Below are 25,535 nucleotides of genomic sequence, written 5' to 3' on the forward strand. Positions count from 1 at the left end.
AAATGACAGTCATTCTATACAAAGCTAAAGCTTGGTAAGGAGGCACAGATATTGCTTTGCGAATGTTTTACTGCATTCTCCCTCTATCACACAGACTAAACTTCAGAACAAAGCTCCATGTGGCTTATAAATAAAACAAGGCCACTATTTAATGACAGCTCCTCATCAATGTGACCTTTACCACCCCAGTTAATCATGTTACACAAACTGTTCAGTTGAACACCAGCCGATAAGCTGTTATCTTAACTAGTATTCTACATCTTTGATTAGATTACTGCCTGTAACTTGCTCCCAAGTATCCATTATTCCTCATGTGAGCTAGTGAGACTCATATTGGTGTCCAACAATGTCTCAGTTTCATCGGTACACCCATTCCTGTCATTGCCCTATTTGATTAAACCTGTCGATTTCATGTAATTTGTTCTGTTTTCTGATGAAATGGTCACACCGTCTGTTACCAGACCAGTTTACAGCAAAAGTGTGTCTCGGACTGAATCGGGCCATGTGGACCACTGAACATTTATAAAATGACAATCAGTTTTGTGGGTACAAATATTAATGGTGATGCAGGGTTTGAGTCGGCGCAGTACAACAAACTGCACAGGCACAGCCAGGGGCGCACTCAGCTCTTGAGCAGAAGTCTCTCTGTGCTGGGCATGCTTCTAACTGGGAATCAGTAAGGGCATTTGTGCATATGTCAATAGCTTACTTGTATTTGTCATATAAAAATATACTTAGCCATGTCCATGAAGAGAAAAGTAGATAAACAGTGTCCTGCATTTTTAGACAAATGGAAATACTTGTACTTTTTTACTGAAGCAAGTGAAAAGCCTTTATGCTGAATAAATTTGCAAACAGTTTTTGTTGCCAAAGAATGCAACATTAAAAAACACTGAAACATGCCACTTTGATATATATGGCAAGTATGAGAAGATCAACTAAATAGTTCATCTGTTACATTTATCATTTATTCTTTCCTTGATTAAGTATTTAAATTTATTTGCTATTGTAATGCTCAAATCTAGCTTTTTAAAATTCTTCTAATTGGAATATCTCTGTCTCATTACATACATCTTTAAGGATATCTCTTTTGTAAAATAATATTGGTAACTATTTTCACACAAAGAAATTTGACCCCTTTGGGTCATTTGAGTTTGACACCTCTGGTTTAAAGAGCTTTCTCCAGAGTGATGTATTGATCTTGATGTAACTTCTTTCTCCTGTCCAGGCCTGATGCTGTAATTGATCCTTGGTTAAAGCAGTTCTGGGAGCAAGCCTTGACTATCTATCCCCTGCCGCCAGGGCTAAGAGTGCTTGGTGATGATGTCATGTGAGTACAGCAGAGTGAGGAGGGAGAGAGCCTTGTTCTTGTGTTTCATCAATTCAAAGCTGAGTGGATTCTTGACCAAATTCTAGATCATTGGGGTGGCATGGTGGCACAGTGGTTAGCACTCACATTGCTGTGGCTCTGGAGTCACATGTAAACCAGACCAGGTAGGGACGGCAGATTTCCTTCCCTAAAGTACATTAGTGAACCAGATGGGTTTGTACGACAAGCAGAAATGGTTTCATGGTCACCATTAGGTCATTCCAGAGTTTTATTAAATTCAAATTTCACAATCTGCCGTGGTGGGATTCGAACCTGGGTTTCTGGATTACTTGTCCAGTGACAATACCACAACATCACTGTCTCCCCCCAGATTTCATCGGGTGGACAGCAGTAAGGGAGGTAACATACACAAGAGTGGTATTGTCTTTGCTGGGATGGTAGTAAAGATGGGATTTATTATGGGCGTTACTTTAGCTTGTGTGTGTTGTAGCTATTTGCATTCTTGTGTATGTAATGTTGTGATTTGCATATCACCAACTTCATCTTTTTCTTTGCATAGATTGCCATCAAAGTACAGCTTTCAATTTGAGGATGATGCAGCCAATGGTATTTCGGTGGCACCGTGTGACACAAACGTACAAACTAAAAGCCCACCTTCACTGCTCTGCCCATTCCCTGCACAGATAATCTCCAATGAAAGGGTCACAGATGAAAGTCATTTTCAGGATGTGCGGCTCATTACCTTTGATATTAGTGGCTCCGGCATTGAGTAAGAAATGTCTGATTCTGTACTCGGATAAACAAATAGAACTTGAAAACACTGTTGAGTGCACCTAGCAGACTGCGCAGAGACTGCGGTACCTGATCTCTATTATCTCAGTAGCATCCCATACAGGGGCTACTGATTAATATTAATATCCCCAGCTTAATGTTAACCAGGGAGTTATTCCATTCTTTTCAACCCCCATGACACTGAGCACACGTGTTAGTGCGGCACTCCCTCAGTATTGACCCTCTGACAGTGCAGCACTCCCTCAGTACTGACCCTGTGACAGTGCAACACTCCCTCAGTACTGACCCTCTGACAGTGCAGCACTCCCTCAGTACTGACCCTCTGACAGTGCTGCACTCCCTCAGTACTGACCCTCTGACAGTGCGGCACTCCCTCAGTACTGACTCTCTGACAGTGCAACACTCTCAGCACAGACCCTCTGACAGTGCTGCACTCCCTCAGTACTGACCCTCTGACAGTGCTGCACTCCCTCAGTACTGACCCTGTGACAGTGCAACACTCCCTCAGTACTGACTCTCTGACAGTGCAGCACTCCCTCAGTACTGACCCTCTGACAGTGCAACACTCTCAGCACAGACCCTCTGACAGTGCTGCACTCCCTCAGTACTGACCCTGTGACAGTGCAGCAGTCCCTCAGTACTGACCCTGTGACAGTGCAACACTCCCTCAGTACTGACCCTCTGACAGTGCTGCACTCCCTCAGTACTGACCCTGTGACAGTGCAGCAGTCCCTCAGTACTGACCCTGTGACAGTGCAACACTCCCTCAGTACTGACCCTCTGACAGTGCTGCACTCCCTCAGTACTGACGCTCTGACAGTGCAACACTCCCTCAGTACTGACCCTCTGACAGTGCTGCACTCCCTCAGTACTGACCCTCTGACAGTGCTGCACTCCCTCAGTACTGACCCGCTGACAGTGCAACACTCTCAGCACAGACCCTCTGACAGTGCTGCACTCCCTCAGTACTGACCCTCTGACAGTGCTGCACTCCCTCAGTACTGACCCTCTGACAGTGCTGCACTCCCTCAGTACTGACCCGCTGACAGTGCAGCACTCCCTCAGTATTGACCCGCTGACAGTGCGGCACTCCCTCAGTACTGACCTGCTGATAGTACAGCACTCCCTCAGTACTGACCCGCTAACAATGCGGCACTCCCTCAGTACTGACCCTCTGACAGTGCCGCACTCCCTCAGTACTGACCCTCTGACAGTGCAGCACTCCCTCAGTACTGACCCGCTGACAGTGCAGCACTCCCTCAGTATTGACCCTGTGACAGTGCAGCACTCCCTCAGTACTTACCCTCTGACAGTGCCGCACTCCCTCAGTACTGACCCTCTGACAGTGCAGCACTCCCTCAGTACTGACCCTCTGACAGTGCAGCACTCCCTCAGTACTGACCCTCTGACAGTGCAGCACTCCCTCAGTACTGACCCTCTGACAGTGCAGCACTCCCTCAGTACTGACCCTCTGACAGTGCAGCACTCCCTCAGTACTGACCCGCTGACAGTGCAGCACTCCCTCAGTACTGACCCTCTGACAGTGCAGCACTCCCTCAGTACTGATCCTCTGACAATGCGGCACTCCCTCAGTACTGACCCGCTGACAGTGCAGCACTCCCTCAGTACTGACCCGCTGACACTGCAGCACTCCCTCAGTACTGACCCGCTGACACTGCAGCACTCCCTCAGTACTGATTCTCTGACAGTGCAGCACTCCCTCAGTACTGACCCTCTGACAGTGCAGCACTCCCTCAGTACTGATCCTCTGACAATGCGGCACTCCCTCAGTACTGACCCGCTGACAGTGCAGCACTCCCTCAGTACTGACCCGCTGACAGTGCAGCACTCCCTCAGTACTGACCCTCTGACAGTGCAGCACTCCCTCAGTACTGACCCTCTGACAGTGCAGCACTCCCTCAGTACTGATCCTCTGACAATGCGGCACTCCCTCAGTACTGACCCGCTGACACTGCAGCACTCCCTCAGTACTGATTCTCTGACAGTGCAGCACTCCCTCAGTACTGACCCGCTGACACTGCAGCACTCCCTCAGTACTGATTCTCTGACAGTGCAGCACTCCCTCAGTACTGACCCTCTGACAGTGAAGCATTCACCTAACTGTAACCTATTCACTATTCTTTCACTTGCTTAAAATCAGTTGATATCTAACTTTTCCCTGTCCTGATGAATGATCACCGACCTTTTTGCAGCTTTTTTTGTTTTTATTTCAGTCCTGTAGTCTTCCTCTCTCCCCCTGGTCTTGTAATTGTTTTCATTTCAAGCGTTTATCCGGTTCACTTTGGAAGTTGCTATTGAATCTACCCTCGCTGAAACCCCAGGCAGCACCTTCAGTTTGGAACAACGCACTATATAAAGAAATTGTGCCATATCTCACCTGTTTCTTTGGCTAGTGACCGTAAATCTGTGTTCTCTGGTTACCGACACTGGAAACAGAATAAATAAGGAAAAAGTATGAGCACCCTTTGTAATTTTGAGCACCTCAATCAAATCTCCCCTTAATCTTCCCTGTTCCAAGGGGAACAACCCTGGCTTCTCCACTTTATGATGTGGAGATGCCGGCGTTGGACTGGGGTAAACACAGTAAGAAGTTTAACAACACCAGGTTAAAGTCCAACAGGTTTATTTGGTAGCAAAAGCCACACAAGCTTTCGGAGCTCTCAGCCCCTTCTTCAGGTGAGTGGGAATTCTGTTCACAAACAGAGCTTATAAAGACACAGACTCAATTTACATGAATAATGGTTGGAATGCGAATACTTACAACTAATCAAGTCTTTAAGAAACGAAACAATGTGAGTGGAGAGAGCATCAAGACAGGCTAAAAAGATGTGTATTGTCTCCAGACAAGACAGCCAGTGAAACTCTGCAGGTCCACGCAACTGTGGGAGTTACAAATAGTGTGACATGAACCCAATATCCCGATTGTCGACAATCACCAGGCAGGACTGTTCTCTTCCTGTTGGGGAGCACTTCAGCGGTCACGGGCATTTGGCCTCTGATATTCGGGTAAGCGTTCTCCAAGGCGGCCTTCGCGACACACGACAGCGCAGAGTCGCTGAGCAGAAACTGATAGCCAAGTTCCGCACACACGAGGACGGCCTCAACCGGGATATTGGGTTCATGTCACACTATTTGTAACTCCCACAGTTGCGTGGACCTGCAGAGTTTCACTGGCTGTCTTGTCTGGAGACAATACACATCTTTTTAGCCTGTCTTGATGCTCTCTCCACTCACATTGTTTCGTTTCTTAAAGACTTGATTAGTTGTAAGTATTCGCATTCCAACCATTATTCATGTAAATTGAGTCTGTGTCTTTATAAGCTCTGTTTGTGAACAGAATTCCCACTCACCTGAAGAAGGGGCTGAGAGCTCCGAAAGCTTGTGTGGCTTTTGCTACCAAATAAACCTGTTGGACTTTAACCTGGTGTTGTTAAACTTCTTACTGTGTTCTCCACTTTACCCATGCAACTGAAAGTTCTTAAGCTGGGCACCATTATCCCGGTGCTTCCTCTCCAAGCTCTCTACGTCCTTGGATCCCAGAACAGGACATTATACTGTATTGTTTTCAAAACTCAGGGTTACTACCTTGGCCCTGCAACCCTCTCCTAGTTAATTTTCCCTTTTGACCTGCAGGTACTCAGCAGGGGATGTGGCCATGATTGAACCGAGAAACTCACGGGAGAGTGTGGAGCAGTTCTGTCAGCTCCTCCGACTCGACCCACGCCAGACGTTTCTGCTGAAACCCAATGATGCAGGTTGGATATCCTCTTCACCGATTGTTGGCTAGTATTGAATGCAAATGTTAAAAGTGTCATTTATTCACCGAGCCTAACGTGAAGCATTTTGAATAACGGACAGACCTTTGCGATAAATGAACCAGCCCTCTGCTATTAAAGTATTCTTGCAATCATGTTTATCAACAAGTGAAGAGGGTACTCACAATTCATACCCCTGTCACAATGTGTTAACCGAATTTGATTACAATTATCCAGTTCTACTCAGAGGCCTTATCCCTGCCTGGCTGACACTATGTAACTACAAAGCTGAAAAAAGGAAGATTTTTATTCAGCACTTCTATCTCATTGGCTTCAAGCCCAATCCATATCCACGGGGGAAATCACTTTGATAGGGTTGTACTATAGGCCCCCAAATAGTCAGCGGGAAATTGAGGAGCAAGTATGTAAGGAGATTACAGATAGCTCCAAGAAAAATAGGGTGGTAATAGTCAGAGATTTTAATTTTCCCAACATTGACTGGGACAGCCATAGTATTAGAGGGTTGGATGGAGAGATATTTGTTGAGTGTATTCAGGAGGAATTTCTCATTCAGTATGTGGATGGCCCGACTAGAGAGGGAGCAAAAACTTGACCTCCTCTTGGGAAATAAGAAAGGGCAGGTGACAGAAGTGTTAGTGAGGGATCACTTTGGGGCCAGTGACCAAAATTCTATTAGGTTTAAGATAGCTGTGGAGAATGATAGGTCTGTCCCAAAAGTTAATATTCTAAGTTGGGGCAAGGCCAATTTTGATGGTATCAGGCAGGAACTTTCAAAAGTTAATTGGGGGAGTCTGTGGGAAGGCAAAGGGACATCTGGTAAGTGGCATGCTTTCAAAAGTATGTTAACCAGGGTTCACTCACAAAGCCATGCTGACGGCACGGTAGCACATGGTTAGCACTGCTGCTTCACAGCTCCAGGGTCCCGGGTTCGATTCCCGGCTCGGGTCACTGTCTGTGTGGAGTTTGCACATTCTCCTCGTGTCTGCGTGGGTTTCCTCCGGGTGCTCCGGTTTCCTCCCACAGTCCAAAGATGTGCGGGTTAGGTTGATTGGCCAGGTTCAAAATTGCCCCTTAGAGTCCTGAGATGCGTAGGTTAGAGGGATTAGCGGGTACATATGTGGGGGTAGGGATAGGGCCTGGGTGGGATTGTGGTCGGTGCAGACTCGATGGGCCGAATGGCCTCCTTCTGCACTGTAGGGTTTCTATGATTCTATGATTTCTATGATTCTATGACTGTCCCTCATCAGTCCTTGCATCTCTAAATGCCTGTAGATCCTGTCTCTCAAAATACCTTCCAACAATTTATCCACCACAGATGTGAGGCTTATTGGCCTGTAGTTCCTAGGCTTTTCCCCGAAGCACATTCCTCTTAGAGTGAAGGGCAAGGCTGGCTGAAGTCAGGAACCCTAGATGACTCGAGATATTGAGGCCCTGGTCAAGAAGAAGAAAGAGGCACATGACATGCATAGGCAGCTGGGATCAAGTGAATCTCTTGAAGAGTATAGGGGGTGTAGGAGTAGAGTTGAGAGAGAAATCAGGAGGGCAAAAAGGGGACACGCAATTGTTTTGGCAGATAAGGCAAAGGAGAATCCAAAGAGCTTCTACAAATACATAAAGGGCAAAAGAGTAACAAGGGAGAAAGTAGGGCTTCTTAAGGATCAACAAGGTAATCTATGTACGGATGCACAAGAGATGGGTGAGATCCTAAATGAATATTTCTCATCAGTATTTACTGTTGAGAAAAGCATGGATGTTAGGGAACTTGGGGAATTAAATATTGATGTCTTGAGGGGTGTACATATTACAGAGGAGGTGGTGCTGGAAGTCTTAAAGCGCATCAAGGTAGATAAATCTGCGGGACTTGATGAAGTGTATCCCAGGACGTTGTGGGAGGCTAGGGAGGAAATTGCAGGTCCCCTAGCCAAGATATTTGAATCATCGATAGTCACGGGTGAGGTGCCTGAAGATTGGAGAGTGACAAATGTTGTGCCTTTGTTTAAAAAGGGCTTCGGGGAAAAGCCTGGGAACTACAGGCCAGTTAGCCTCACATCTGTGGTGGATAAATTGTTGGAAGGTATTTTGAGAGACAGGATCTACAGGCATTTAGAGATGCAAGGACTGATTAGGGACAGTCAGCATGGCTTTGTGAGTGGAAAATAATGTCTCTCAAATTTAATTGCGTTTTTTGAAGGGGTAAGCAAGAAGGTAGATGGGGGCAGTGCAGTTGATGTTGTCTACATGGACTTTAGCAAGGCCTTTCACAAGGTGCCGCATGGTAGGTTGTTGCATAAAGTTAAATCTCACAGGATCCAGGGTGAGGTATCTAAATGGATACAAAATTGGCTTCTTGAGGGTGGTTGTAGAGAGTTGTTTTTCAAACTGGAGGCCTGTGACCAGCGGTGTGTCTCAGGGATCAGTGCTGGGTCCACTGTTTGTCATTTATATTAATGATTTGGATGAGAATATAGGAGGCATGGTTAGTAAGATTGCAGATACACCAAGATTGGTGGCATGGTGGACAGTGAGGAAGGTTATCTCCAATTGCCACGGGATCTTGATCAATTGGGCCAGTGGGCTGACGAATGGCAGATGGAGTTTAATTTAGACAAATGCGAGGTAATGCATTTTGGTAGATTGAACCAGGGCATGACTTACTCAGTTAATGGTAGGGCGTTGGGGAGAGTTACAGAACAAAGAGATCTAGGGGTACATGTTCATGGCTCCTTGAAAGTGGAGTCACAGGTGGACAGAGTGGCGAAGAAGGCATTTGGCATGCTTGGTTTCATCGGTCAGAACATCGAATACAGGAGTTGGGACACTTGTTGAAGTTGTACAAGACATTGGTAAGGCCACACGTGGAATACTGTGTGCAATTCTGATCACCCTATTATAGAAAGGATATTATTAAACTAGAAAGAGTGCAGAAAAGATTTACGAGGATGCTACCGGGACTTGATGGATTGAGTTATAAGGAGAGGCTGAATAGACTGGGACTTTTTTCTCTGGAGCATAGGAGGCTGAAGGGTGACCTTATAGAGGTCTATAAAATAATGAGGGGTATAGACAAGGTAGGTTAGTCAATATCTTTTCCCAAAGGTAGGGGAGTCTAAAACTAGAGGGCATAGGTTTAAGATGAGAGGGGAGAGATACAAAAGTGTCCAGAGGGGCAATTTCTTCAGAGGGTGTTGAGTGTCTGGAACAAGCTGCCAGAGGTGGTAGTAGTGGCAGGTACAATTTTATCTTTTAAAAAGCATTTAGATAATTACATGGGTACGATGGGTATAGAGGGATATGGGCCAAATGCGGGCAATTGGGATTAGTTTGGGGGTTTAAAAAAAAAGGGCGGCATGGACAAGTTGGGCCGAAGGGCCTGTTTCCATGCTGTAAACCTCTATGACTATGACTCTATGACTCTAACTACCTGCTCTGAAAAATCTGCTCACATTTTGACAGCTGAGACAATCCGTATCATTCCAAAACAATCAATATCAGAATATATGAACTCGGAACAGGAGTGGGCAATTCAGCCCCTCGAGCCTGATCTCATCTCGACCTTAATTCCAGTTTCTTGCCCGTTCTCCGCCACCCTTGAACCCATTGTTAATTTGTTTATCTCCTCAAATTTACTCAGTGTCCCAGCATCCACCACACTGGTCACAACGCTTACAGAGAAGTAATTTCTCCTCATCTCATTCTTAAATCTGTCACCCCTTATGCTAAAACTATGGCGTTTTGTTCTAGTTTACCACACAAGAGGAAGCATCAGCTTCCTACTTTGTTAATATCTTTTATTATCTTATATACCTCAATTAGATCTCTCCTTCTAAACTCTAGAGTATAGGCCAAAACTGCTCAATCTCTCTTCATAAGACAAACCACTCATGTCTGTATTCAATCTGGTGAACCTTCTCTGAACTGCCTCTAATGTCACTGCATCTTTCCGCAAATAAAGGGACCATAACTGTGCACAATACTGGTGCAGTCTCATCAATGCTTCGTATAGTTGCAGCAACACGTCCCTACTTTTACACTCTCTTCAATGGCAATAAATGCCAAAATTCCATTTGCCTTCCTTATAATCTGCTGTACCTGCACACTAGTTTTCTATGATTCGTGCATGAGGACACCCTGTTCCCTCTGCACTGAAGCACTCCGAAGTTTTTCTCCATTTAGATAATTTGCCTTCTATTTTTCTGACCAAAATGTATACACTTATACACATTTAACCCCATCTACCAAATTTTGGCCCATTCACCTAACCTACTCATATCCAGTTGTAAATGTAGGAAATAAGATGTGATGAGGGCTCAGCTTCCTTGTAATTTGCAATCAAATATGCCTTTGAACTTCCCTTTTACCTCCTGCTGCTGTGACTGACATCCCACACGTTCTCTGTTCAGCAATGGCTCTTCCTACTCGATTGCCACAACCCTGTACAATTCAGTACCTGGTGGAACATTATCTGGATATTAACTGTGTCCCGCGACGTTCCTTCTTCGAACTCTTGTCATACTTCTCACCTGATGAGATGGAGCTGGAGAAGCTAAAGGAATTCAGCTCAGCTGAGGGCCAAGAGGAGTTGTACAGCTACTGCAACAGGCTTCGTAGGACCACCTTGGAGGTAGGCCAGAGGAAACAACAATTCTCCTTTCATCTAGTACCTTAAATCGAGTAAAATGTCTGAATGTGCTTCACAGCCCTGTTAATAAACCCAATATGACACTGAACCAGAAGAATTATTAGGACAGGTGACCAAAACCTAGTCAAAGTAGTAGATTTTAAGCAGCGTCTTTGACAGGCAGAGAGTCATAAATTTATGGGGGAATTCCAGAGCTTGGGGCTCCAGCAGCTGAAAGCGCAGAAACCAATGGTTGAGCAAAGAATTCTGGGGATGCACAAGATACCTGAGTTAGAGGAGCGCACATATCTTGAATGGCTGTAGAGCTGGAGCAGATCACAGAGATGGGAAGCTCTGAAGGTCAAGGGTTAAGTTATGAAGCCTACAGGAGCAGCTGGTGGACAGAAATTGGGTGATCTGCTGCCCAAAGCCTTCCACTGTGAGGGGATCATCATTGACGTGAGTTGGGGCAGGCATACCTTGAGCAGTTTGGCAGCCATTGGTCTGGGAGGGTGGCCCAGGGGGAACCACCTATTCTAAAGTGGGCAGAGGTGGGGATATCTTGGGAGGAAGAAGGAGTTTGGAGGGGATGTCTATTCAAGATTGAGGCAGCCAATTTTCCAGAGCCAAGGGAAGACACTGGAGAAGGAGTAGGAAGTTCCTGTTACCAACTGTCTCCTCATATACAAATGGCTAGGAACAGCAGCTTCATCTGAAAATGGATAAGCAAAGACATTCTGAGGACCAGCTTGGAGGAGAGCCAACAGTACTCGGTTCTCAGTGCATCCTGCTGTAACCCAGCAGCACAGCTTCAGGACAAAGGCATTGCTTTAATCCTGTACTAGTTTCTGTTCTCTCTGGGTCTACTTTCAGTTCTGTAAAGTTCTGAAATTCCTGTGCTCTTTCCTAGATTCTGTACGACTTTCCCCAGACCACCTCTGCCATTCCACCTGATTATCTCTTCGACCTCATTCCTGAAATCCGACCACGGGCATTTTCCATTGCTTCATCGCAGCTGGTAAGGACCCCACTCCTTCATGGTATTCATTTGAGACACTGTTGTTCACTGTGGGGTAGATTTTCAACTTGATGCCCAGGCATCAAACTGGCCTTGCAATTAGATTGCCCTTTATAGAAACTATCAGAACAGCAGATCAGGTGACTTCCCCTATAAGCGTACAGGGTGAAAGGGTTCAGTGTTTGATAGTGTCGTGATTATATTACTGGACTAATAACCAAGACGTTTTGAGTTCAGATTCCACTGAGGCCGTTTCAATACCATAGAATCGTAGAACCTATTCATGAGTCTTGACAAATACATGAATAGGATGGGAATGGAGGGATATGGCCTCTGGAAGGGTAGGGGGTTTTAGTTCGGTCGGGCAGCGTGGTTGGTGCAGACTTGGAGGGCTGAAGGCCTGTTCCTGTGCTGTAAATTTCTTTGTTCTTTTCAAAAGCTACAACATCGAAGGAGGCCATTTGGCCCATCTTGTCTATGCCAGCCCATAGCCCTATATCTTACAGCACTTAAGGTGAGGATCCAGGTACCTTTTAAAAGTGTTTAGGGTCTCTGCCTCCAACACCAACTCAGGCAGTGAATTTCAGACACCCACCATGCTCTGCATAATAAGTTCTTTCTCATGTCCCCTCTGCACCTACTGCTCCTTATCTTGAATCTGTGTACCCTTGAATTCAGTTTAATAATTCTGGGAGTGAAAAGCTAGTATTAGTGAAAGTGACTATGAGGCTATTGGATTGTTGGAAAAACCTATCCAGTTCACTCGTGTCCTTTAGGGAAGGAAACCTGCTGCCCTTATCCCAGTCTGGGTCTTGATGGATAAAGGAAAAGAAAGTGGAATTCATGTAGAAGGTCAGTCGTGTTCTCATTGACTGACCGAGCAGGTCCGAGGGACTGCAACGCTAACTGCTCCTGCCTCGTATGTTTTTATATGTGACACCTGTGCCAGGAGATTAATTCTCTGAAGATGTCTAACAAGATCCTTCTTTATTTTAACTATTTTAGGACAAAGAAGGATAGACAATAAATCCCAGCCTTATAATGATTCAATTTGCAAGTCACATCTTTCAGAAATACTCTGTGTTTTAAATTCTCAGTGTATTGTTCGCCAAATGAGTGAGTGTTAATTTAGCACCAGAGCAGACACTCTATAATGTGCACACGTTTAACAGCAAATACTGTCTCCCATCAGCAGGGACGAGAGGCTGTACTGTGGGAAACATTCTCTGTCTCCTGCTTGTATGTTATTGGTATGTTGCAGCGTGTTTGCTCACAAAGGTTGATCTGGACCTATGACGCACTCAGCAGCCCTCATGGACCCAAGTGCCTCATGTGAAGCTCTCACACTTAAACAGGGGGGAATTCTGCCACATTTTATCCCCATTGTTTCCACCACCACTCCCTCACCTTCATCACCCAGTCCGTGCTGAAGGCAGTGACTCTTCCTGGGGTACAGATATCACAGGGCTAGCAGCCTTCCAAAGCTTGACCCAGCAGCTATTCTGCATTTGTCATGCCAGACAGGCAGTGTGTGCAGGTTATAGAACATCCCACCTGTGTGGCAACATGGGCGACACAGTGGCACAGTGGTTAGCACTGCTGTTTCACAGTGCCAGGGACTTGGGTTCAATTCCCGGCTTGGGTCACTGTCTGTGCGGAGTCAGCACGTTTTCCCCGTGTCTGCATGGGTTTCCTCCGGGTGCTCCAGTTTCCTCACAGTCTGAAAGACATGCTGGTTAGGTGCATTGGCCATGCTAAATTCTCCCTCTATGTACCCGAGCAGGCATGGTGACTAGGGGATTTTCACAGTAACTTCGTTGCCATGTTAATGTAAGCCTTACTTGTGACTTGTAAATAAACTTAAAACTTCAACTTCAAACATTCGTGTTTTAGGAGAATATCCCAGCTGAGTCCCCTTTGTTTCACCCGGATTTGTTCTTCCAACAAGTCATTGGAAGCAGTGAGGTGTAAACTTCCCTGGCTTAATTCCTTTTCCTGTCTCTTCATTGATCCTCCCTATGGATTTTCCCACAAACGTTAATTTGATGTAATGTGGTAACGTATTGTAGCCTGGGTATTATGGTGTTGATGAATAGCAATGGCCCTTGTAAAAATCATGGCTCTGAGAAGTACAGGAATTGTAACTTTGGCTGATTGCCCTGATACAGAAGTAGAGTTGAGTCTCGTGATCATCCAGGTTTCCATGCTGCAGGTGCTGGATCGAGCTTTCCCCTCCTCCCAAAATAGTGGAACAATCAAATGGTTGATGGAAATCAATGTGAATACAAGATTCTCACTCTGCTTTCTGCTTCTCAGGCTTATCCCAGTCAGATTCAGATTCTGATGGCTGTCGTTCAGTACAGAACCAAGTTAAAGAAGCCTCGCAGCGGCCTGTGCTCCACTTGGCTAGCATCCCAGAACCCTCAGCAGAGTAAGTCTCACCCATTGCTCCCTCGGTTCTGGAACCCACGATCATCAGTTGTTGTTTGAAGGCTGATTCTCACTCCCCAGCTCGGTATGTTGAGATTGAAGGTTGCAGCCAGATAGCAATGGGTGGTTGATGTTGGGATTGCATACACCAATTTATGGTTTTGTGTGAGGGTTTGCATCTTAGATGACTCTCCATATTCCTCCTGTTGAGGTGGGTGGACTTGTTTATCATCCTTTCAGTACATTGTGACCTGGTGATCTTCACCCATATATTTTTCTTCCTGAGCTGCAGGGAGCTAACAGATATCGGAGCACACGCCTAGCCCTGGTGTTGTGGCTGAGATCACCCACTTGGTGGAATAGAGAATCAAACCCATTCTACTTTTGACTTCCTGTTTGTCTTGCTTGATATAGGGTTGACCACAAAATCTTCATGGGATTTTCCTCATGTGATTCCACTCCTTGCCATTAGGTGTCCGTGACAACTTGCCTGATAGAAGGTTGTGATTCAGCTGCCTGTATCCCAATCTTCAATGTCCCAGTCACCCACTGGCCCTTGCTGATCTCCACTGAATCCCTACGTGGGCAGTCCTCAGACTTACAACTCTATTGCTTCCTGAAAAATGCATCCAAGTCGAATTGTTATAAATCAGGGATTGGTTCCTGAAACTATTGATGCACTATTTTCACCCAAATGACTGAGAATTTTGTACTCAATCAATTATAAAATAAATAGCAATAAATTAACATAAAATTTAAATTTTAAGCAAAAGTTTGGAAACCATAAGACATAGGAGCAGAATTAGGCCATTCGGCCCATCGAGTCTGCTCCGCCATTCAATCATGGCTGATATTGTTCTCATACCCATTCTCCTGCCTTTTCCCCATAACCGCTGATCCCCTTATTAATCAAGAACCTATCTATCTCTGTCTTAAAGACACTCAATGACCTGGCCTCCACAGCCTTCTGTGGCAAAGAGTTCCACAGATTCACCACTCTCTGGCTGAAGAAATTCTTCCTCATCTCTGTTTTAATGGATCATCCCTTTAGCCTGAGGTTGTGCCCTCTGGTTCTAGATTTTCCTACTAGTGGAAACATCCTCTCCACGTCCACTCTATCCAGGCCCCGCAGTACCCTGTAAGTTTCAATAAGATCCTCCCTCACTCTTCTAAACTCCAACGAGTGCAGACCCAGAGTCCTCAACCATTCCTCCTACGACAAGCTCTTCATTCCAGAGATCATTCTTGTGAACCTCCTCTGGACCCTTTCCAAGGCCAGCACATCCTTCCTTAGATATGGGGCCCAAAACTGCTCACAATACTCCAAATGGGGTCTGACCAGAGCCTTATACAGCCTCAGAAGTACATCCCTGCTCTTGTATTTTAGCCCTCTCGACATGAATGCTAACATTGCATTTGCCTTCCTAACTGCTGACTGAACCTGCACGTTAACCTTAAGAGAATCTTGAACAATGACTCCCAAGTCCCTTTGTGTTTCTGATTTCCTAAGCATTTTCCCATTTAGAAAATAGTCTATGCCTCCATTCCCCCTTCCAAAATACATAACCTCACACTTTTCCATATTGTATTCCACCATAAAGATAAACATAAAGATTCACCAAGTGAAAATGGCAACTGAGAGTCTTGAGTCAGGAAGATGGACCGTGTAGAACATCAGTGACCATGTACGAATATTTGATCTTATTCACTGGCGTGGCATTGTAAAGTTGTAAATTCAAATAAAGTATCAATTTATAAACGTTGTAAGTTCCATTCATCATAACTTGAGCATCGTTAAATAGAGGATTGCCTGTACCCAAAAGCTGAAATCCTTGTCTATAAATCCCTCATTGACCATGTTCTTCCAGCCCTAGACCCTGCCCAATAACATGTCGATCTGCAGCCTTGTGTGTCATTAGCCTGCTCTTGGTTGCGAGGCTCCCCTTTACCTTGGCTCCATTCTCAAGAATTCATTTCCAGAATTTCTCCCTCTCTAATTTAGTTCTTTCTCTCCACTTCGGAAACCTCCTCAAAAGCTCTGTCGCTGGAAGTTTATCTCATAAAGAGCCTGAAATCTTTGTCTGTGCTAATTGAACTGTAAATAATGCCCATTGTCATTGACTGTCAACCAAACCCTCTTCAGTGAGTGGTTATGACTGGAACTGGTCATTGTCTCATGATTTCATGAGAACCATGTCTTATGCCAATTGGCCTGTTTTCAGGTCATGTTGGTTGAGGGATAAATATTGGCTAGGATGTTGGGGAGAATTTTCTTGCTGTTGGGAAATAATACTGTGGAATCTTTTATATCCACTTGAAAAGACAGACCATGTTAACATCTCATTAGAAAGGCATCCCCTCCGACAGAGTAGCTTCTCCTCTGTACTACACTAGACTGTCAGCCTAGATTGTGTCCTCAAGTTCCAGCGTGGGACCCAACTCCACAACCTACTGAATCAGGTGAGGGTGCAACCCTGGAGCTGACCCTGAAAGCATAAAATATACAGTGTCCTGATAACTGAGAGGTAGTGCCAATAAAAAGCATCTCCCTTCCCGCTGGATTTTGACAGTTTCCTATTTTTGTGTGAGGGGGAAGGAGTGCTGCTGACATTGCTCGTGTCACTGGATCACTCCTGGATCTTTGTCGGCAGTGGCAATGCAGTCTATGATCTCTATAGCTGCCTCTCAGTGAACAGCCTGTCTCAGACTCCAGCAGAGTGTCGGGTGGGTGAAGAATGATTGAAGTGGTGCAGTTAAATTCATTCTCTGACCCTTTCTATTGTTATGTGACAACATGGAGGAAGTGTTAAGTCCTGGCTTTAATGAACTAATGGGACATTAGTTCAACAAATTACTTGATTAGTCAGAAGGTCGTGCACTTAATTGGACAGTTCATCAATAGACGGTCAACATGAGTCTGTCTGTCTGTCCTGTTCTGATCCAAACTGGTGACAGCAGAATCACACTGGAGACACTCAGCTGGGTTCAGATTCTGTACCTGTCATCTTGAAGTACCAGAATCATAAAATCACTGCAGTGCTGAAGGAGGCCATTCAGCCCATTGAGCCTGCACCAACAAGAATCCCACCCACCCTCTTCCTGTAACTCCACGGATTTACCCTGCTAATTTCCCTGACACTAAGGGGCAATTTAGCATGACCAGTCGATCTAACCCGCACATCTTGGTGTGTGGAGGAAACCAGAGTATCTGGAGAAATCCATGCAGACTCCCGGAATTGAACCCGGGTCCCTGGCGCTGTGAGGAAGCAGTGCTAACCACTGTGCCACCATGGTTTGCTCTTTATGGTCATTTCGTCATCGATTTACTGCCACAGTTATAACCTTCACAGTTCACATAAATCATCGAGTTTTAGCTTGTGACCCTTATATCGTTGAGTTGAACTTATTGGGCATCTTATAACCATAAGTTCATCAAACAGATTGCTAAACACGCATAGCAAAAGAGACCTTATCTTTATCAATATCTTGGTGCATTGTCTAAAATTACTATTTAGGCAGTGATATGTTAATGGTTATGAATTGTGTTTACATTATGCAGGTAGTGGGCATTCACTGGAGTTCACTTGTGTGCCTGTGCATTATTAATCCTGGGAATGACATTCCCAGTTTAAATTATTAAGCTGTTTCCCTCAAAGTTTCAATTTGTTGATTTGTTTGTTTTGATACCCTTTCAAATGTGGGCAGTTAATTTGTAATAGGTTTACAGAAGAAGTATAAACAGATACAAGCTAAAACCCTGGTTGTTGGATTTGGAGGAACTATGGAAATATAGTGTAGGAAGATTGGCTCCAGTTCTATCCTTCACCAACTGGCTTTCTGGAATGGTCAAACACCTTCAATGCACATGTGGTGCCAAAATACCTTCATAGCTCGCAGAGAAAACTATTTCAAATGTTAAACTTGTGCTTCCTGTGTGGTTTGCTCAGGATGTTTTATCCTGAGTTTAGGAGCTTTAGAAAGACTGCATGCAGAAGTTTGCACTGCTTTCTCACTCTAACATTCCTGACCTATTTACTGTGCTTTATCCCTTTGGCTCTGGGGGACTGTGTTTGTTGGTGTTCCCTGATGAGATCTGAAATCCCCTCCCTCTTTCCCTGATTTCCTTTGGAAAGACTCATTGTTGTGCCTCACTTTCCTTCAATTCCGCCTGCAGGTTCTGTATATGTGCCATTGTGGGTGAAGAAAGGGATGTTGCAATTTCCCGCAGACACCAAAATCCCCGTTATAATGGTTGGCCCCGGCACGGGGGTGGCGCCATTCCGAGCAGCGATACAGGAACGTATTGCGGAGGGAAAGAAAGGTCAGAGGTTATTGTCTCAAAGCACATCTTGCTGGTTAAGTGGCCGCTGTCTGTAATAACTTCGTTATCAGTTATGGTCTGCAATATCCTAAATGTCTGGTTATCTGCCTCTTCACAGGAAAAGAAAAGAACTTTCATGTATACAGCACCTTCCTCAACTTCAGGATGTCCCAAAGTACTTTACAGGCAATCAATTACCTCTGAAGTGTAGCCACTGTTGTAATGTAGGAAATGCAGCAGCCAGTTTGTGCACGGCAAGATCCCACAAAGAGAAATGACCAGATAATTGGTTTTTTTTGTGATGTATGTTGGTTGAGGGATGAATATTGACTGAGACACCCAGGAAAACTCCCCTGTTCTCCTCCAATTGCTGCCATGGAATCATTTATGTCTGTGAGAGAACAAAGCAGATCTAGGTTTAAACATTTCAACTAAAGGCAGTCACTCCATCAGTGCAGTGCTCCCTTAGTACTGCACCTGAGTGTCAGCCTAAATATTGTATTCCAATCTGTGGAGTGGGACTGGAACCCACAACCTTCTGACACAACATGCTAACCAATGCCCCTTTCTTTGCTGGTAAGATAGCCTGAGCTGGCAGGGTAACAAGGAAGCTCTCCCCTGCTCTGGGATGGTCGCTGTGTCCGGAGCGTGAGTGCTCCTTCAGTTTCTCAAATCACCAAGCAAATATTAAAAGCAGTGTTGTTTGAAACACAACATAGAAACGTAGAAAATAGGAAATTTGATGGAGTTAATAAGTTGTTTTATTCCCCAATCACAAGCCTGTTACATTCATCAGAATCAATCAGTTCAACAAGTGCTCACATACCACAACACAAATAAACACTTTCCCTCACTCCAGTACATCCTTAACCTAATGACAGTGTCTCCCTCTCAATGCTCGCAACCTAGTTATTGACCCATGTGGGATGTCTGTGTTGATTCTTAAAGGCAATACCTCGAAGATTTGCAAAGATTAAAGAAATTAGGCAACAGTCGAGTGTTTGTTGTCTTCTGAATGTTGAGGCTTTATTAATGAATGATGTCCGCCCAAAATAACTGCACGTCCAATATTTAAACCACCCCTCGCCTGCCTGTGCCTGCTCAAACCCAGCGTGGTGACAGAAATACAAACAAAGATGCTGGAAAACTCAGCAGATCTGGCAGCATCTGTGGAGAGAGGGAGAGAGACAGAGTTAACGTTTCGAGTCTAATGTTCAGCATTGAGGGCTGCTTGGGGAAAAGAGGCCCCCAGACACACATTTAAATCATTGGTAAATGATTTTCGGAACTCTAGGAATGGTCACCGAATCTCACGTTGTGACATTCTCTTTCCTCTATTAGGCAACTACCTCTTTTTTGGCTGCCGTGGGAAGTCAAAGGATTTCTTTTGCCAAACAGAGTGGGAGGAGCTGAATCAGAAGGGTGTCCTGACCCTATTCACAGCTTTTTCCCGGGACCAGGTAAGGGCTGTGCAGTGGGATCGGGAGAGAGAACTGAGACTGGGCTTGCTGTTTTGTGACAGGTGGGGAAGTGGTGAAAAATCGCCACCTTTTAAACTCCACCTGTATCTTTGTTAAAGAAACTCTCTGTCTGATCCTTCATTAATGTTACTGCTTATTTTGAGAGTCATTTCTGTACTTGCGAACAAACTTCTGTTAATAAATCTAGTCTACTGCCAGATCTGCTGTGCAAAACCCAGGTAGCTCATAAAAAGAGATTTAAAAGTAAAGGAACAGAAAGGATCTTGAACAAGAGAAGCTTCAGGAAAGATGGAGTGATGAAGAGATGTGGATTTGCAGATTGTCAAGTCTACTGGAATTCTTTCGGGAAGTAGCGGAGTTAGTTGAAAACTGGTTGATCCATGATGACAAGGCCCTAAAATTTCTGAGGCTGGGTGCCATTCCAGAATGTGGGCTGAAGTTTTGAGTTTTGTTTTGTAGGGAGCTGCTTCCACCCTCTGTCAAGATCTAGATGTTGATAGGGTGAGAGGTGGCATCAGCCCCGTGGGGCGGCACGGTAGCACAGTGGTTAGCACTGCTGCTTCACAGCTCCAGGGTCCCGGGTTCGATTCCCGGCTCGGGTCACTGTCTGTGTGGAGTTTGCACATTCTCCTCGTGTCTGCGTGGGTTTCCTCCGGGTGCTCCGGTTTCCTCCCACAGTCCAAAGATGTGCGAGTTAGGTTGATTGGCCAGGTTAAAAGATTGCCCCTTAGAGTCCTGGGATGTGTAGGTTAGAGGGATTAGCGGGTAAAATATGTGGGGGTAGGGCCTGGGTGGGATTGTGGTCGGTGCAGACTCGATGGGCCGAATGGCCTCCTTCTGCACTGTAGGGTTTCTATGATTTCCCTGTGAAATTTCACCCATCACAGCCTTGGCAAGCCTTAACTGAACCCGCACAGGCTGAGACCTGGAATGAGTCTCATTGAGGCCTTGTGAAGGCTTCATTTGAGAAGAGGTAATGTAGGAAACACAGCCAGTTCCACAGCCAGCAATAAGATAAATGACCAGATAAATTGTTTTAATGATGCTGGTTTAGAGATTAGGATTCCAGGGTGCGCCCCTGCTCTTATTCGAAATAGTGACCCCGGGATTTTTTACTTCTGTGTAAGGGCAGACGGTGCTTCATCTAAAAAAACAGCCCTTCTGACAGTGCATTATCCCTTCAGTACTGGACGAGAGTGCGAGTAACATTTAATCATCTGACTCATTGAGCACAGCTGAGTGAGAAAGAGCCAAAGAAACAAATCAAATCAACAATGAGAACTCCAGGCTCTGGGACAAATTGTGCAGGATCGTCCCTGTCTCATGTTGCAATCTTTTATTGATTTGATTTATTATTGTCACATGTATTAACATACAGTGAAAAGTATTATTTCTTGCGCACTGTACAGCCAAAACATACCGTTCATAGAGAAGGAAACGAGAGAGTGCAGAATGTAGTGTTACAGTCATAACTAGGGTATAGAGCAAGATTAACTTAGTGCGAGGTAAGTCCATTCAAAAGTCTGACAGCAGCAGGGAAGAAGCTATTCTTGAGTCGGTTGGTACGTGACCTCAGACTTTTGTATCTTTTTCCCGATGGAAGAAAGTGGAAGAGAGAATGTCCGGGATGCGTGGGAGCCTTAATTATGCTGCTGCTTTTCCGAGGCAGCGGGAAGTGTGGACAGAGTCAGTGGGTGGGAGGCTGGTTTCCATGATGGACTGGGCTCCTGATGTGCTTCCATTTTTCATTTTAAATAAGAGCCGCCCTCTGTGTGGTTTTAATGTAGGAGGATAAAATCTATGTCCAACATCGGATAAAGGAACAAGGACCCCTCATCTGGAACCTAATTCAGAAGGAACAGGCGTATTTCTACATAGCAGGGTGAGTGTGGCAGTGGTGGTGATATTAGCGATGGACTGTCCCATTGTGAGGAGGGCCAGTGACAGTAATTTGTGAACGGAAATGATAAATGGACCGTGTGTGAAACGTGCTGTTGATTTGCTGCTGGTGATTCTGTGCTGCTGTACAAGATGAATTTTATACACCCACGTTCTGCATAGTTCCCGGCAGCTACAGATTCCTGTTACAATGTTCAAGATGGGTCTAAGTGTCTTCACACAGCTTCTGTGTGTCCATTAGCTGGGGCCTTTGCACTGGTTTCCAGTGGGACAGTAGTCACGCTGTTTTTTGTGCTTTGGCAGAGAGAGACTTTTCTTCCTGAGCTCCTGTTAACGTCTCTCATAAAGCAGATGGTTACTTTGCATTGGAACCTGCTGATGCTGCACGGACTGATCTCGGTTCACATGGGCAGAATTACCATTGTAGAATCTTGCAGCTAAATTAAGATTCAACACACTTTGTTATCTAATAAAGGCTAAATGCTAACAATCGATAGTGATATTACATTATGATATTTCAGTTAACTTAATTAAGCATTATATTACAGAGGAACCCAAAGACTTGGGACAACAGATGCTGAAATTGTCGATGTATTGTTGATGCCATTATGTTTTATCCATAGGATTGGGAGATATGCCATGAATCCAGGTTCATAGAGTCCTCACTATGTCCTAGTTAGAGCTGTGTTCCAACACTTCTCCCTCAGTTCAAATCCCCAGCATTGGCATGTCTCAGCCCAGATTCTGCGCAATATTTCAGTCTGTTGTGGGGTTTTACTGTGGATTGTACTCTATCACTGACCTTTGCCCTTTCTGATACATCTTCCCGGGCAGCCATAGGCAGATAGCAGTCTGGGTCTCCCGGGAGTTGATGGTCAGGTGCTTGTAATGGACCAAATGGAAAACTTCACTCGTAACACTGTCAAAAATATCAGTCACAGAGCAGTTTATGACCCCTGTAGTCTTTGAGGAGATGTTAGTGTTGGAGTGAATCTATTTCACTATCTTATAGAATACAAAGTATTTACACCATAACCAGGCCATTCTGCCCAATAACTCCATGCTGGGCTTGATGCTCCACATGACCATCCTCCCACTGTACTTCATCTATTTTTCACGGGCGTGAGCATCGTTGGCTAGACCAGAATTTATTGCCTTTCAGGTATCTGCTCACTTTGTCCTTCCAGACAGTAATGGTCATGGGTTTGGATGGTGCTGTCAAAGGAACCTTGGCAGTTGCTGCAATGCATCTTGTAGATGGTACACTCGGCTGCTACTGTGCAGTATGCCTAAGCGGCTGCTTTGTCCTGGATGGTGTTGAGTGTCTTGAGTGTTGTTGGAGTTGCACCCATCCACGCAAATGGAGATTATTCCATCACACTCCTGACTTGTGCCTTGTAGATGGTGGGCAGGCTTTAGGGAGTCAGGAGGTGTGTTACTCACCGCAAGCTTTCTGATTTTTGAGCTGCTCTTGTAGCCACAGGATTTATATGGCTGGTCCATTCAGTTCCTGGTCAATGGTGACCCCCAGGGTATTGATGGTGAGGAGTTGGGGTTCAGTGATGGTAATGCCTTCGAATGTCAAGGAACAATGGTTAGCTTCTCTCTTATTGGAAATGGTCATTGCCTGGCATTTGTGTGGCGTGAATGTCACTTATCAGCCCAAGCCTGGATATTGTCCAGGTCTTGCTGCATTTGGCACAGACAGCTTCAGTATCTGAGGAGTCCCCCTGTCCCTATACCCCTCTTCCTTTCTCCCTCATCTCCCTATTGTGTTTTTTGGACTTCCCTTTAAATCCATTTGCTACTCACCTCGACTACTTCCTGTGGTGATGAATTCCACATTCTAGCTTCTCCCTGGGAAAGATGTTTCTCTTGAATTTTCTGTTGGATTTATTGGTGGCTTGTTGGTTTGATGATCTTGCTTTTCTCTGACCATTTGCCGAGTCTGAGTTGTTCTGTTTTTTCTCTCCCACAGCAATGCTAAGATGATGCCAGCGCAGGTCACAGATTCCCTGAAATCTATTTTCCAGTCAGAGGGTGGTCTCTCTGAAGCTGAGTCCGAGAACCTTCTTGTAGACCTGGAGCGATGTGGTCGATTCCAGACAGAGACCTGGTCCTGAGTGTCCCGGGATGTAGCAGCGCGTCAGTTACATGGGGCCCGGAGCCCAGGCAGCACGTTCTGCCTGTCCTGGAATGAGGCGACAGTGAGTGCAGTCCGGTTACACAACACTCAACCCTGGGTTAGCTTATCTGACTGATCATTCTGCCACTGAGGAGCGGAAAGGAATGTGTTTGAATGTTGTATTGTAATTTATCATTCACAAAATTGTCCCAGAGGATCACTGATTACTCAGAATCAATTGTGAGGACACTGAAGGTTACAATTTAATTAAATAAAATGGAGAAAAATAGCTCTGGGCCAGAAATTGAGTTCTATTTCCCTTGTGTGCGATGTTGGTGCTGAACATGCCACAGCTACAACAAGCTCCATGTCATGGTGGAGCTCAGACTCCTCGGAGGATGGTGAGAAGTGAAGGATGCTTCCAGAGGAGCTACAGAACACGGACTCATAGAGTCACAGAGTTTCATAGCACAGAAAGAGGCCCTTCAGCCCATTGTGTCTATTTTGGCCATTGAAAACCTATCTATCCTAATCCCATTTTCCAGCACTTGGTCCGTAGCCTTGTACGCTATGCCATTTCAAGTGTTCATCTAAATGCTTCTTAAATGCTGTGAGGGTTCCTGCCTCTATCACCCTTTCAGACAGTGAGTTCCAGATTCCCACTACCCTCTGGGTGAAAAAGTTTTTCCTCAAATCTGCTCTAAATCTCCTGCTCCTCACCTTAAATCTATACCCCCTGGTTATTGATCTCCCCCCCCCGCACTTCCCGGTCACCTGGCTCTCCTCAACCATTCTGAACACACTCCTCCAACCAGCCAGCTTCTTAATACTCGGTGAGCTTTCCATTAGCGGAGAAGGGGGAAGACTGAGCTTGCGGAGGATGTCACTGCTCCAGGTAGCCTTGATGTGGAGATGCCGGCGTTGGACTGGGGTAAACACAATAAGAAGTCTCACAACACCAGGTTAAAGTCCAACAGATTTATTTGGTAGCAAACGCCACTAGCTTTCGGAGCGCTGCTCCTTCAGGAGTGGGAGTTCTGTTCACAAACAGGGCATATAAAGACACAAACTCAATTTACAGAATAATAAGACCATAAGACATAGGAGCGGAAGTAAGGCCATTCGGCCCATCGAGTCCACTCCACCATTCAATCATGGTTGATTTCAACTCCATTTACCCGCTCTCTCCCCATAGCCCTTAATTCCTCGAGAAATCAAGAATTTATCAATTTTTGTCTTGAAGACGCTCAACGTCTCGGCCTCCACAGCCCTCTGTGGCAATGAATTCCACAGACCTACCACTCTCTGGCTGAAGAAATTTCTCCTCATCTCTGTTCTAAAGTGACTCCCTTTTATTCTAAGGCTGTGCCCCCGCGTCCTAGTCTCCCCTGCTAATGGAAACAACTTCCCTACGTCCATCCTATCTAAGCCGTTCATTATCTTGTAAGTTTCTATTAGATCTCCCCTCAACCTCCTAAACTCCAATGAATATAATCCCACGATCCTCAGACGTTCATCGTATGTCAGGCCTACCATTCCTGGGATCATCCGTGTGAATCTCCGCTGGACCCGCTCCAGTGCCAGTATGTCCTTCCTGAGGTGTGGGGCCCAAAATTGCTCACAGTACTCCAAATGGGGCCTAACCAGTGCTTTATAAAGCCTCAGAAGTACATCCCTGCTTTTGTATTCCAAGCCTCTTGAGATAAATGACAACATTACATTTG

General features: G+C 45.3%; 1 protein-coding gene across 3 annotated transcripts in view; it reads left to right on the forward strand.

Moving 5' to 3' along the window:
* Positions 1–24,112, forward strand: part of ndor1 (NADPH dependent diflavin oxidoreductase 1) — a 40,764-nt gene extending 16,652 nt beyond the window's left edge. For all 3 annotated transcript variants that reach the window (XM_078226704.1, XM_078226703.1, XM_078226705.1), the window contains 10 exons: positions 1,229–1,330; positions 1,890–2,099; positions 5,777–5,898; positions 10,320–10,540; positions 11,448–11,555; positions 13,872–13,986; positions 18,160–18,306; positions 19,648–19,766; positions 21,575–21,669; positions 23,665–24,112. In XM_078226704.1, coding sequence (XP_078082830.1) covers positions 1,229–1,330; positions 1,890–2,099; positions 5,777–5,898; positions 10,320–10,540; positions 11,448–11,555; positions 13,872–13,986; positions 18,160–18,306; positions 19,648–19,766; positions 21,575–21,669; positions 23,665–23,809 — 1,384 coding nt within the window. In that variant the 3' untranslated portion in view covers positions 23,810–24,112. The remainder of the gene's footprint in view (positions 1–1,228; positions 1,331–1,889; positions 2,100–5,776; positions 5,899–10,319; positions 10,541–11,447; positions 11,556–13,871; positions 13,987–18,159; positions 18,307–19,647; positions 19,767–21,574; positions 21,670–23,664) is intronic.
* The last annotated feature ends 1,423 nt before the right edge of the window (positions 24,113–25,535 follow it).

The sequence above is a fragment of the Mustelus asterias genome, chromosome 13, assembly GCF_964213995.1.
Source record: "Mustelus asterias chromosome 13, sMusAst1.hap1.1, whole genome shotgun sequence".
Taxonomy (NCBI): domain Eukaryota; kingdom Metazoa; phylum Chordata; class Chondrichthyes; order Carcharhiniformes; family Triakidae; genus Mustelus; species Mustelus asterias.